Source organism: Ovis canadensis, chromosome 2 (assembly GCF_042477335.2).
Source record: "Ovis canadensis isolate MfBH-ARS-UI-01 breed Bighorn chromosome 2, ARS-UI_OviCan_v2, whole genome shotgun sequence".
NCBI lineage: Eukaryota > Metazoa > Chordata > Mammalia > Artiodactyla > Bovidae > Ovis > Ovis canadensis.
In genome coordinates, this window is record NC_091246.1 from 198,652,732 (window position 1) to 198,665,983 (window position 13,252).

General features: G+C 38.2%; 1 protein-coding gene across 3 annotated transcripts in view; it reads right to left on the reverse strand.

Moving 5' to 3' along the window:
* Nucleotides 1-9: 9 nt before the first annotated feature.
* STAT4 (signal transducer and activator of transcription 4) overlaps nucleotides 10-13,252 on the reverse strand; it is a 105,117-nt gene continuing 91,874 nt past the window's right edge. For all 3 annotated transcript variants that reach the window (XM_069577889.1, XM_069577890.1, XM_069577888.1), the window contains 8 exons: nucleotides 10,702-10,837; nucleotides 8,900-8,949; nucleotides 8,568-8,662; nucleotides 7,402-7,538; nucleotides 6,877-7,068; nucleotides 5,190-5,256; nucleotides 4,151-4,259; nucleotides 10-298 (listed from right to left, as the gene is read on the reverse strand). In XM_069577889.1, the coding sequence (XP_069433990.1) occupies nucleotides 272-298; nucleotides 4,151-4,259; nucleotides 5,190-5,256; nucleotides 6,877-7,068; nucleotides 7,402-7,538; nucleotides 8,568-8,662; nucleotides 8,900-8,949; nucleotides 10,702-10,837 (813 nt within the window). In that variant the 3' untranslated portion in view covers nucleotides 10-271. The remainder of the gene's footprint in view (nucleotides 299-4,150; nucleotides 4,260-5,189; nucleotides 5,257-6,876; nucleotides 7,069-7,401; nucleotides 7,539-8,567; nucleotides 8,663-8,899; nucleotides 8,950-10,701; nucleotides 10,838-13,252) is intronic.

The window sequence follows — 13,252 nt, forward strand, 5'->3', positions numbered from 1 at the left end:
ACATACAAATGAGTCTTTCATTAATATTATATTAACACTTGTTTCTTAAAGTGTTTTATCTCACAAGTTTATCAGAAGCTTGGGTCTCTAGCATTTCAATGGCATTCTCATTTGGGTGTATCATAAGAATGAGAAGAAAGCTTCATATTTAATCATTTCCTGGAAACTGGTATATACAAAGCTGAAGAAACCAGATATGATTGTTGGCAAAGATCAGTCTTTAAAACTTTTTCATTTGCTTCCTTCTTTTGAGTGTCAACAGTTTATCTTGTCATTCAGCAGAATAGGGAGACTTCATCTAAAATTGAAAAATGAAAATAACCTTTGAGCAAACTATTGTTTTGCAAATATGTCACCATTTCTTAGATAAACATTCTCTTGTCTACTAAATACATACTTTACTTCATAATCTTTCTACCAATTAACTACAGTACTTGCAAAAGTAACTCAGGTTGGTCAATCTAAATAAAAGGCATTTTTTAAATAAATAAAAGCTATTTTAAAAAGGCCTATTCATCCCACAAAAACATAATGAAGAATGGAGTGTAAAATGTAACAAAAGTTCTCTTATAACTAAATGATTTAAGGATGACTTACGCTGGAGAGTAAGTTTTTCATCCCTGGAAATTTTCAAGAGAAAAACTAAACACCACTTGATTTATAGCCAGATATAAATTTCTTGGGGCTCATGGTCTCTGCAAGATGCTATTATTCTGATGTACATGCATCCTCATGTAATTGGAGTTTTGAACTGCTTCACAATATTGGGGGACACTAATAGACTGCATCCTAGAGCATATAGTTGCATTTAACACTATGATTTAGTTCTCAAAAAAGCATTTTTATGCTGCTGTTGATTGTTGTTCATATACTACTTGAAGAAGCTCCCAGGACAGGACAAATGAGGCAAGTAATAATCAGGAAAAATTGGCATTTTTGGTGCTTGAACTGCTAACATAAATATTATACTAGACTTACATATCTAACGACTGATACGTGTTATCTCCTAAAGGGGGGACAGTGGTAGGGACTGGTGGGGCTGACGGTGGAAGCAGGGATGAAGTGTACTTAGGTGGGGAGGTATACAGGGATATTTTGCCTTTGGGCAGCTTTTGATGGGAGACCTTAAAGCAGTTCAAGTCAGCATAGGTGTCTGCTTTCAATGCCCACAGTAAGAGCAACACACAGAACCATATAGACATCCCTTGTATTAGGTCCATGAATCAAGGCAAATTGGAAGTGGTCAAACAGGAGATGGCAAGAGTAAACATTGACATTCTAGGAATCAGCAAACAAAAATGGACTGGAATGGGTGAATTTAACTCAAATGACCATTATATCTACTACTGTGGGCAGGAATCCCTTAGAAGAAATGGAGTAGCCATCATGGTCAACAAAAGAGTCCAAAATGCAGTACTTGGAAGCAATCTCAAAAACAACAGAATGATCTCTGTTCGTTTCCAAGGCAAACCATTCAATATCACAGTAATCCAAGCCTATGCCCCAACCAGTAACACTGAAGAAGCTGAAGTTGAATAGTTCTATGAGGACCTACAAGACCTTTTAGAACTAACACTCAAAAAAGATGTCCTTTTCATTATAGGGGACTGGAATGCAAAAGTAGGAAGTCAAGAAACACCTGGGGTAACAGGCAAGTTTGGCCTTGGAATACGGAATGAAGCAGGGCAAAGACTAATAGAGTTTTGCCAAGAAAATGCACTGGTCATAGCAAACACCCTCTTTCAACAACACAAGAGAAGACTCTACACATGGACATCACCAGATGGTCAACACCGAAATCAGATTGATTATATTCTTTGCAGCCAAAGATGGAGAAGCTCTATACAGTCAGCAAAAACAAGACTGGGAACTGACTGTGGCTCAGATCATGAATTCCTTATTGCCAAATTCAGACTTATTGAAGAAAGTAGGGAAAACCACTAGACTATTCAGGTATGACCTAAATCAAATCCCTTATGGCTATACAGTGGAAGTGAGAAATAGATTTAAGGGACTAGATATGATAGATAGCATGCCTGATGAACTATGGGAAGAGGTTCATGACATTGTACAGGAGACAGGGATCAAGATCATCCCCATGGCAAAGAAATGCAAAAAAGCAAAATGGCTGTCTGGGGAGGCCTTACAAATAGCTGTGAAAAGAAGAGAAGCGAAAAGCAAAGGAGAAAAGGAAAGATATAAGCATCTGAATTCACAGTTCCAAAGAATAGCAAGGAGAGATAAGGACGTCTTCCTCAGCGATCAGTGCTAAGAAGTAGAGGAAAACAACAGAATGGGAAAGACTAGAGATCCCTTCAAGAAAATTAGAGATATCAAGGGAACATTTCATGCAAAGATGGGCTTGATAAAGGACAGCAACGGTATGGACCTAACAAAAGCAGAAAATATTGAGAAGAGGTGGCAAGAATGCAAAGAACTATACAAAAAAGATCTTCATGACCCAGATAATCACAATGGTGTGATCATTCACCTAGAGCCAGACATCCTGGAATGTAAAGTCAAGTGGGCCTTAGAAAGCATCACTATGAACAAAGCTAGTGGAGGTGATGGAATTCCAGTTGAGCTATTTCAAATTATGAAAGATGATGCTGTGAAAGTGCTGCACTCAATATGCCAGCAAATTTGGAAAACTCAGCAGTGGCCACAGGACTGGAAAAGGTCAGTTTTCATTCCAATCCCAAAGAAGGGCAATACCAAAGAATGCTCAAACTACTGCACAATTGCACTCATCTCACACGCTAGTGAAGTAATGCTCAAAATTCTCCAAGCCAGGCTTCAGCAATATGTGAACTGTGAACTTCCAGATGTTCAAGCTGGTTTTAGAAAAGGCAGAAGAACCAGAGATCAAATTGCCAACATCTGCTGGATCATTGAAAAAGCAAGAGAGTTCCAGAAAAACATCTATTTCTGCTTTACTGACTATGCCAAAGCTTTTGACTGTGTGGATCACAATAAACTGTGGAAAATTCTGAAAGACATGGGAATACCAGACCACCTGACCTGCCTCTTGAGAAACCTGTATGCAGGTCAGGAAGCAACAGTTAGAACTGGACATGGAACAACAAACCGGTTCCAAATAGCAAAAGAAGGACATCAAGGCTGTATATTGTCACCCTGCTTATTTAACTTCTATGCAGAGTACATCATGAGAAATGCTGGGCTGGAAGAAGCATAAGCTGGAATCAAGATTGCCAAGAGAAATATCAATAACCTCAGATATGCAGATGACACCACCCTTATGGCAGAAAGTGAAGAGGAACTTAAAAGCCTCTTGATGAAAGTGAAAGTGGACAGTGAAAAAGTTGGCTTAAAGCTCAACATTCTGAAAACGAAGATCATGGCATGTGGTCCCATCACTTCACGGGAAATAGATGGGGAAACGGTGGAAACAGTGTCAGACTTTATTTTTTGGGGCTCCAAAATCACTGCAGATGGTGAGTGCAGCCATGAAATTAAAAACGCTTACTCCTTGGAGGGAAAGTTATGACCAACTTAGATAGCATATTCAAAAGCAGAGACATTAGTTTGCCAACAAAGGTCCATCTAGTCAAGGTTATGGTTTTTCTAGTGGTCATGTATGGATGTGAGAGTTGGACTGTGAAGAAAGCTGAGTGCTGAAGAATTGATGCTTTTGAACTGTGGTGTTGGAGAAGACTCTTGAGAGTCCCTTGGACTGCAAGGAGATCTAACCAGTCTATCCTAAGGGAGATCAGTCCTGGGTGTTCATTGGAAGGACTGATGCTAAAGCTGAAACTCCAATAGTTTGGCTACCTCATGCGAAGAATTAACTCATGCGAAAAGACTCTGATGCTGGGAGGGATTGGGGGCAGGAGGAGAAGGGAACGACAGAGGATGAGATGGCTGGATGACATCACAAACTCGATGGACATGAGTTTGAGTAAACTCTGGGAGTTGGTGATGGACCAGGAGGCCTGGCGTGCTGCGATTCATGGGGTCGCAAAGAGTCAGACACGACTGAGCGACTGAACTGAACTGTTTTATGCTCATGGGTTTGTTCTGACAAATGTGTTTTCTCACTGCCCCAGCATATCTTCACCCTCTTTAATTCACACACCACCTTCACTCCTGAGAAATGCCCTCGACAGCAGTGAAAAGAAAGGGAACATACTGCAGTTTCGATTGTTGTGGGACTCAGGTTTTCTCTCAGCACTGCATATACACTTGGCGACATGGGAAGAAGGTCTGACGGAGAATGTGGCTCTGTAGAATCACTTCGGCTTGAAGAGGTAACAGAGTAAATATTGAAGAGGATTAAACATAATAGCTTGTGGTGACTTACTATGTTAGCAACTGTTAGGGCCCAGGGGAAGCCACCCCAAAATGTGCCTCAGTGGCATATTGGTTATTTTGAATTAAATGATTTAAGTTACTTTAAAAAGATGCAAAGCAGGAGGGACAGTCAGACCCTTGTCTCTGCCTCCTGGAAAGCAGGAACTAAGTCTCTTCTGTGAGAGGAGCCCTCCCAGTTCTGGAGGTAGAAGAACATCCTTTTCGCTAGAGATAGGGGATTCATTTGGGCCTAAGAAGCCTGTACAAGCCTGGACCTTGTTACTTCTTTAATTTAATATCCCAGACCCAAACTCTGTTTAGATTCTTTACTACTTGAGCACCCAAAGCGTAAGTATCTTTTTCCTGTCAATTCCTCCCAAAGTTATTGATTTTTTGGTGTGCAAAAAGTATAAAAGCTGCCTGTTTTGGCCACTTCTTAAGTCCCATTTCTATGAGAATTCTATGAACATCAATTAAAATGTTTTCCTTTTTCCTATTAATCTGCCTTGTATCAATTTTATTATTAGTCCAGTCACAAAAACTTGAGGGGGTAATTTCTACCTCCCCAAAAGAACCATTTTAGGGTTTCTTTTATTGTGACACTGAGACTATTGAATTTCAAATAATTCATCATTTGAAAACAGAGCTCTCAGCCCACTGTGGAATAAATGGCATATGAACTGAACTGAAAGGGCAACATTAGAATTCCTTCATGATGGGCTGTGGTATATCCTAAAGACTTATGGGTTAAAGAAAATGGGACATTGAGCATTAAAATGCTTTATTCTAATTTAGATGTATGCTGTTTTATCCTTAAGTTTCCAGCTTTTTTGATAAGTTTAATAATAATTATCTTATATGTGGCTAAGATTACTTACATTGTTGAGATGGGGATAAAAACAGAAGGGACATAACCTTTGTCTCCCTTTTCTGTTGGTCTTGAAACTGGAAAAGAAAAGCATGTTGGGGGAAAATATTATTATTGATAAAATTATAAATCTGCAAAAGGTTCAGTAATGCTAAAAGGAAGAGAGATAATATAATTGTTTAGTGATTCACATTTTTCAGTTGAATAGATGAAACGACATTTCACATGAGCACAAAATGTGCAAGAAGAGAAAAACAAATCTCTTGGCAGGCCTGATCTAACTTTAAATAAGTGAGCAAAATTGGGAATCAACTATATTACCTGTTCTCCATGTAGTATTTAAGTTTAATTATAAGGATAGATATATTCATGGATTGGGGATTTATAGCAATGCAGTTCTTTTCATTAAAACTGACTCCAATTATAATATTATAATGACACAAAGTTCTGAAGCACAGACTTCAGTGTTAAAAGTACAATATTACTGCATTGTAGTAGCAGTAATATTGCGTGCAATCCTCACCCTCAAATTTCTCTGGTTTACTCTATTTTTCCAGTTGTAAGGACCAACTGTAATTTTTCAAGTGTAATCTGTTACATTGACATTTATTATTTCATTTGATCAGATATAGAAACAATTAAAAGCCTCAAGGTTTTTGTGGCTCTTGTCTTTTGCTAGTTTCAGAAGGGGATGAAGGAGGGTGGCAGCAAGTCACTGCCGTGAGTGACAACTGTACCATATTCCTCAAGATGATGCTCATATATTAAGTTGCTATGGATGACTGTTTTAATGTCTTTTATATACTTCTGGGCTTCCCTGGTGGCTCAGACAGTAAAGAAACTGCCTGCAATGCAGGAGACCTGGGTTTGTAACTTGGGTCTGGAAGATCCCCTGGTGAAGGAAATGGCTACCTACTCCAGTACTCTTGCCTGGAAAATTCCACGGACAGAGGAGCCTAGCGGGCTACAGTCCACGTGGTCACAAAGAGTCAGACGTGACTGAGTGACTGACACGTTCACACATTCACATATATACTTCATTTAAAGAAACAGAATGGTAAACATATTACAATTCGCTATTTCATGAATGTTCTTTTCACGTACTCAACAAATTTCTACCAAATGCCTATTTTGTCCAGGTATCGTTTTCAGCCCTTTACATACAACCAGGAAAGGCAGGCATGTCAAGATTTGTTATTGATAGGCTGGAAGGTGGGGATGAAGCATAAAGACTACCTTGTCCCCTCCCTGGCAAAGGAACAACAGTCTCTGAGTTGTGAGACTACAGTAAGTAAAAAATACAAAGCTCATCAACTCTGAGCTTCTTTTGTAAGAAAGGAAAACAGCCTTGACTGACTTTTAACAGCTTTCTAACCATTACTTCTTTCTTTTCTCCTCCCCAGGCATAGAGGTGAAATTGGTGCCACTCCTACTTTAGAAGGGAGGAAAAGGAAACTATCGGTGGCTGAGAAGCTCCCATAGCCATGGTGAAGTCTAGCTACTGATTACTAACCACTCTGCTAGCTGGACAATCCCTGCTGTTCTTTTCAGGAACTGCTCACACACTACTTCATTTCTAAGGCTTCATCTTATAATGACCAAAGTCAACATAAAGAGAGGAACTTCATTTACTTTACTCCAATCTGAGATTGTTTTCCAAAATCTTAAGAAGAAAAAGCAAATGGAAAGAACCTAACCTTCGCATGGCTGGGAGCTGTAGTGTTTACCGAAGGCTTTGTCTTTGGGAATATCAGGATAGAGGTACTTCAGAGGGTTTTCGGGAATGTTTTCAGCCATAATAACCTTGTAGTCTCGAAGGATGTCAGCAAACGGCAGAGCGGACAGCCGGCCTTTGTTGTAGGGTTCCACGGAATGGAATCTCACTTCTCCTGGAAAAAGAGAAAACAGAGGTAATATTCAGGATCCTGCAAGCACTCTTTGTGGCCATTTTTCCAGCCTACATTCTCTTCATGTCACTGGTTATAAAACAAGGCCGGCCCTTCTCTACATCTGAAGAGTACAGATGGCCACATGATAGAGGACACCCACATAGGCTGTGAGAAAGTCATGCTACATTCTTCTGGAACAACCATAACAATTAATATTCAAACCCACTGAACACATGAGAAATAGAACAACAGGCCACAGACTTCTGAAGATGGAAAGACCAATAACCAAACTCAATGCTAATTTCACATTAATAAATAATAGTGAGCATGTACCGTTTTCAGAATGGTCCACCCAGGTGAAAGTTATTCCTCCAAGGTGACTTTCACTGAATCTTAACAAAAAGGTCCCAGGCATTTTATCCTTTAGTAAGAGTCGTTCCTTTTCTTTGCTAACAAAGCCCATGATGTACCTAAAAATAGAACATGGCACAGTTTCATCTGATCAAAGAATATAATTTGTTGCATTCACAAAGAACAGACCTGAATTTATTTTGATATAATCAAAAGTCAATAATGTCTAAAATACTCTTATACAGATTAAATATCAATATGTGATGAAGAATGTAAGAAACTGCAACTATTTTCCATTCTATGACACTAAATATGCTTACAAAGGAAAGAAAAGGAAAAGTGACTACTGTAAACAAAGAAGCTATGAACAGTGGAGTGCATGCATCTTTTCAGGTTAGAGTTTTTGTCTTCTCTGAATATAAGCCCAGGAGTGGGAATGTTAGATCACAAGGAAGCTCTATTTTTATTTTTTAAAGAAATCTCTACTATGTACAACAGTCAAGATATGAAAGCAACATAAGTGACCATCAACAGACAACTGGCTCAAGAAGATGTAGTATAATATATATATATATATATATATCATATATATATATAAAACATATATATGATATATATATGATGCAATCTTAGCAATTTAAAAATGAAATACTGCCATTTGCAGCAACATGGATGGATCTAGAGAATATCATACTAAGTGAAGTAAATCAAACACAAATATTATATGATATCACATATGTGCAATCTAAAAAATAATATAAATGAATTTATTTACAAAACAGAAACAGACTCACAGATATAGAAAACAAACTTATGGTTACCAAAGGGGCAAGTGGGGTGAGGGGATGGATAAATTAGGATTTATGTTGGAATTAACATAGACACACTACTGTATATGAAAGAAATAACCAACAAAGACCTATTGTATAGCACATGGAACTATATGCAATATTTTGTAATAACATATAAGGGAAAATGATCTAAAAAGGAACATATATGTACAACTGAATCATTGTGCTATACACCTGAAACTAACAAGATGTAAATCAACTACTCTTCAATTTTTAAAAAACTGACAGTATAAAAATAAGAAATGAATGAATTCATAATGAAAAATATAATCTTCCATATTGTTCCATGGAACTTACCCATCAATCCAAAGGGGAAGAATGTGTTTCTTAATTAGGTCTAAAATTGCTTCAAGCCAGGTCCAAAAGGTAAATGATTTACCAGGCAAGTGTTCCTATTGGAATAAACAGACATGTTAGGACAATAATTGTGTCAACAGTAATCTTGGTATTGATAGTTCAAGTTACTTTTTCCAGTGAAATATTTATTTTAAATGAGAAAACACTTTAGAGGTTCTTCTTAAAATAACCTTATCAAGAAAACCCTCAAAATCTCAAATTATGATAATGGAGGCTTAAAAAAGAACACTAAAAAAAAAATGTAAATGATACTATCCTTTCCCCATCTGTACCTTGCAGAACTTGGCCCAGGTGAGATGACCATCATTGTAGCTAGACTGGACTAAAATGAAAGAAAAGAATGAGATTGAGATTTTTATTAAACAGTTAGACTCTTCAATTTGGTGCTCAATTTGAATTGTCCTCCCCCAAGGATTTCCTAAGCACCTGCTACGGGTTTGCAGTGTATTTAATGCTAGAAACAGTAAAAATAAAATGTAATGAAAATTTTTATCCAGGAAAGAAACTCTTCAATGGAGGAGCTAAACATAGCCTTAGGAAGTGGGTTGGTGTCTAGAACCAGGCCTCCATGAATGGATAGGATATAAATTGTCAAAGAAGGAAGAGGCTGCTCCAGTAGCAAAAATAATGTAGGTTGAGGCATCGTGGATATGAACAAGGCTTATATATGAGACGGTAAGAGCAGCCTAATGTTGGTAAATAAACATTATAAAATAAATCTGTGAAAGCCAGATTGCCAAGAGTCTTGAATATTATCAAGAAAAGAATGAACTAGAGATCCATTTAGCAATAAGGAACCACTGCTGACTTCCGACCCAGGGCAATGAAAAAAGAATTTCTGTCTAAAATTGAAGGAAATTATAAGAATAATTTGATGAAGATCTGAAAAAATATGGCTGCTATTTATACTATATATTTAAAAGCTTTATTCACTCATTAACAAATATTTATTGAATGCCTACTAGTGTGGTTTATGAATTAAATAGGATCAAAAACAATATTCACATTAAGTAAATTTTGTAATATTCCCAATTTATTTAAACATCAAGTGCTCAGATAGTAGATCCAAGGGCAACCCAGCATTCCTTTTAAGTCAAGTTTATCCAAATCACACACAACTCACTGCTGCTAATCAAATAGATCTTTGGCTGTACTTCAATTAGAAATGTATACAAATTCAATTTTAACTATTTTCTTGGTGCTAAATGTGTTCACCCTAGGTTTGTCAAAAATTTTTCTAAAATTCTTTTAGAAAAAACTTACACTGTAGTCACTATATGGAGTACCAATAACTACTTTGCAAACTTTAGACATAGTCGTCAAAACTGAAATTTTCCTGCTATGAAGAATTAACTATGACCAGGCACTTCCCTGGTGGCTCAGATGGTAAAGAATCTGCCTGCAATGCAGGAGACCCAGGGTTCCATCCCTGGGTTGGGAAGATCTCCTGGAGAAGGAAGTGGCTACCCACTCCAGTATTCTTGCCTAGAAAAATCCATAAATAGAGGATACAGTCCATGGGATCCCAGAGTCAGACATGACTCAGTGACTACCACTTTCACTTTCACTTTGGGTAGATTTTTAAATTTCAAATAAATTTCCTGACCCTGGGATCAGCTGTTTTCCAGTTGGTTAATAACCACTGTAATATTAATATGAAAGATCAAGGCACCATTAAGGCTTCACAGTACATTCAGTGGAAATGGCATAAGAATATCTTAGAGACTGGAGTGCCAAGTAGAAAGGAAGGTACTTTAGAACTGGACAGTCCTGGCCTGCATCTTGTTTTTACTACGTAATACCTGTGGCAAGTCATTTAACCTCTGAGCTTAGGTATCTTCATGTAGAATGGATATAATATAAACAATAGAATAATGAGTTATCCTCAATATTCTGCCTTAAGGAATTTCTGTGAGAAGGAAAATGTAGCATTTAGCCCTATATCCAGCAATATAGTAGGCACTCAATAAATTGTGATGAGCATTATTATTATTAATAGTAATATCACCCTCATTCTTTAAAACTCTTGAGTACCAGAAACAGGGGCAAGTCCTCCATATATGCCAGCTCTTACCTGTTAGCTTCTCGGCCAGCATGTTGAGCTGATCTGAGTTCAGGCCACGACCAACATATGATGAAAACTGCCAGCTCATCACTTCCAGGAGTTGACTCAAAGTGGCAGATGGAGGATTATTAAAGAAAACCAAGTTCTGAAACAGAGTTGTATTGATGATTGTATGTATTAATCACACTGAATGTGATTAATTGCAGCTCAATATATAAGGTTCCTGATTCAAACTTTTCAGGTTAACCTAAGTTAACAATACAAATCTATTGTCTCATCTCTGTTGTGCTTTTAAATTAAGACTGATTTTGTCTTTTTCTAAAGAGTTCCTGGTTCTTTGAGTCTAATGTAATATATGGTTCTATCTTATCCCTAAAGGAAATCATTGGGCAGCTCTTTAACTTTCCCTGGACTATAGACTATCAATCAACTCATACAAGTACTTAACACTGTCCAACAAATAACTAAACAGATACTCTCTTCTGAAATAATATTAATCTTTTAAAAAATATTTATTTTTGGCTGTGCTGGGTCTTCATTGCAGCACGTGGGCTCTTAGTTGCTGCAAGTAGTCTTTCTCTAGTTGTGAACAGGGGCTGCTCTCTAGTTGTGGCACACAGGCTTCAGCAGTTGTGGTTCACAGGCTCAGTTGCCTCAAAGCATATGAGATCTTAGTTCCCAGACCACGGATCAATCCTGTGTCCCCGGCATTGGCAGGTGGATTCTTAACCATTGGACCACTGGACGAGGGAAGTCCCCTGAAATAATATCAATCTTAAACCAAACTTGTATCATGATATTTAAGTGGTTTATCATGGGTTGCTGCTGCTAAGTCACTTCAGCCGTGTCCGACTCTGTGCGACCCCATAGACGGCAGCCCACCAGGCTCCCCTGTCCCTGGGATCCTCCAGGCAAGAATACTGGAGTGGGCTGCCATTTCCTTCTCCAATGCATGAAAGTGAAAAGTGAAAGTGAAGTCACTCAGTCGTGTCCGACTCCTAGTGATCCCATGGACTGCAGCCTACCGGGCTCCTCCGTCCATGGGATTTTTCAGGCAAGAGTACTGGAGTGGGCTGCCATTGCCTTCTGGTTTAATACAAGTTATATCTTGATCAGAAGAAGCATCCAAAGCACAAAAATAGTTAAGTCCCAGGCTAAGGAAGGGAATCCTATAATATGAATTCATAGTTAACTTGGGACTCCTGTTTTAGGATTCTCTTTTGTAATATTGTTCTAGACAAGAGGATCTTTTGTATGATTAACTGCAAAAGATCAACTGTGTATAACAGCAACTGGGTCAACAATGGCAGAACAGAAGACTTCACCTCAGATTACTGGAAAGGAGAAGGTGAGAAAGCCAAGAAAGATATTTTAAGGAAGAAGGTGGGGGAGGAATTAAGAAATCCTTTGCAATATGGGGAGAAGGCCTTTGGCAGACATGAACCAAGCTGGGCAGCAAGAAAAGAAACCAATTCAAGAGACTTCAGAAGGTGGGAATAAAAGAAGACATGGCATTCTGTAAGAAGGAGTGAGAGACAGGAGAGGGAAGAGTAGAGAGAAAGAATTTCCTTGAACATGATGATTATATCTGGACAAATGACCAAAATGCATAGAACATAATTAAGATCTAGGTGCTTAGGTTTTGAAGCGGAATAGTTAAGAGAAGCCAGAGTTAGCTGTTATGCTGAACTCTGTAAGCTGGCTGTGCATTTACATGTTAGGAGCTGTATATGAAATACATCTCCAGGTTCCTCATCTAAAACTAGAGCAGAATCTGAGATGCTAAAGCAGACATCTTTGGTGGCTTTCTCATAGAAGAAGGATGCTGAAGAAAGCTAAGGGTGGTGGCACTGCACTCTGAGGCTAGTCCATCTCCTTCTTATATCCTGGAATTGGATGAAACATTCTAAATGTGTAGTTTCTAATGGAGACATTAAATCTCAGAAGTGTTGGCTGTTATTGACTTTACAGACCAGGTAACTTTTCAGAAATATTCTAGAAATAACTTTGGGAGAAATATCAATAAACTCAGATATGCAGATGACACCACCCTTATGGCAGAAAGCGAAGAAGAACTAAAGCACCTCTTGATGAAAGTGAAAGAGGACAGTGAAAAAATTGGCTTAAAACTCCACATTCAGAAAATGATTTTAAAGTCATGGCATCTGGTCCCATCACTTCATGGCAAATAGATGGGGAAACAATGGAAACAGTGTCAGACTTTATTTTTGGGGCTCCAAAATCACTGCAAATTAAAAGCACTTGCTCCTTGGAAGAAAAGCTATGACCAACCTAGACAACATATTAAAAAGCAGAGACGTTACTTTGCCAACAAAGGTCCATCTAGTCAAAGCTAAGGTTTTTCCAGTAGTCATGAACAGATGTGAGAGTTCAACCATAAAGAAAGCTGAGCACCAAAGAATTGATACTTTTGAACTATAATATTGGAGAAGACTCTTGAGAATCTCTTGGACGGCAAGGAGATCCAACCAGTCCATCCTAAAGGAAATCAGTCCTGAATATTCATTAGAAGAACTGATGCTGAAACTGAAACTCCACT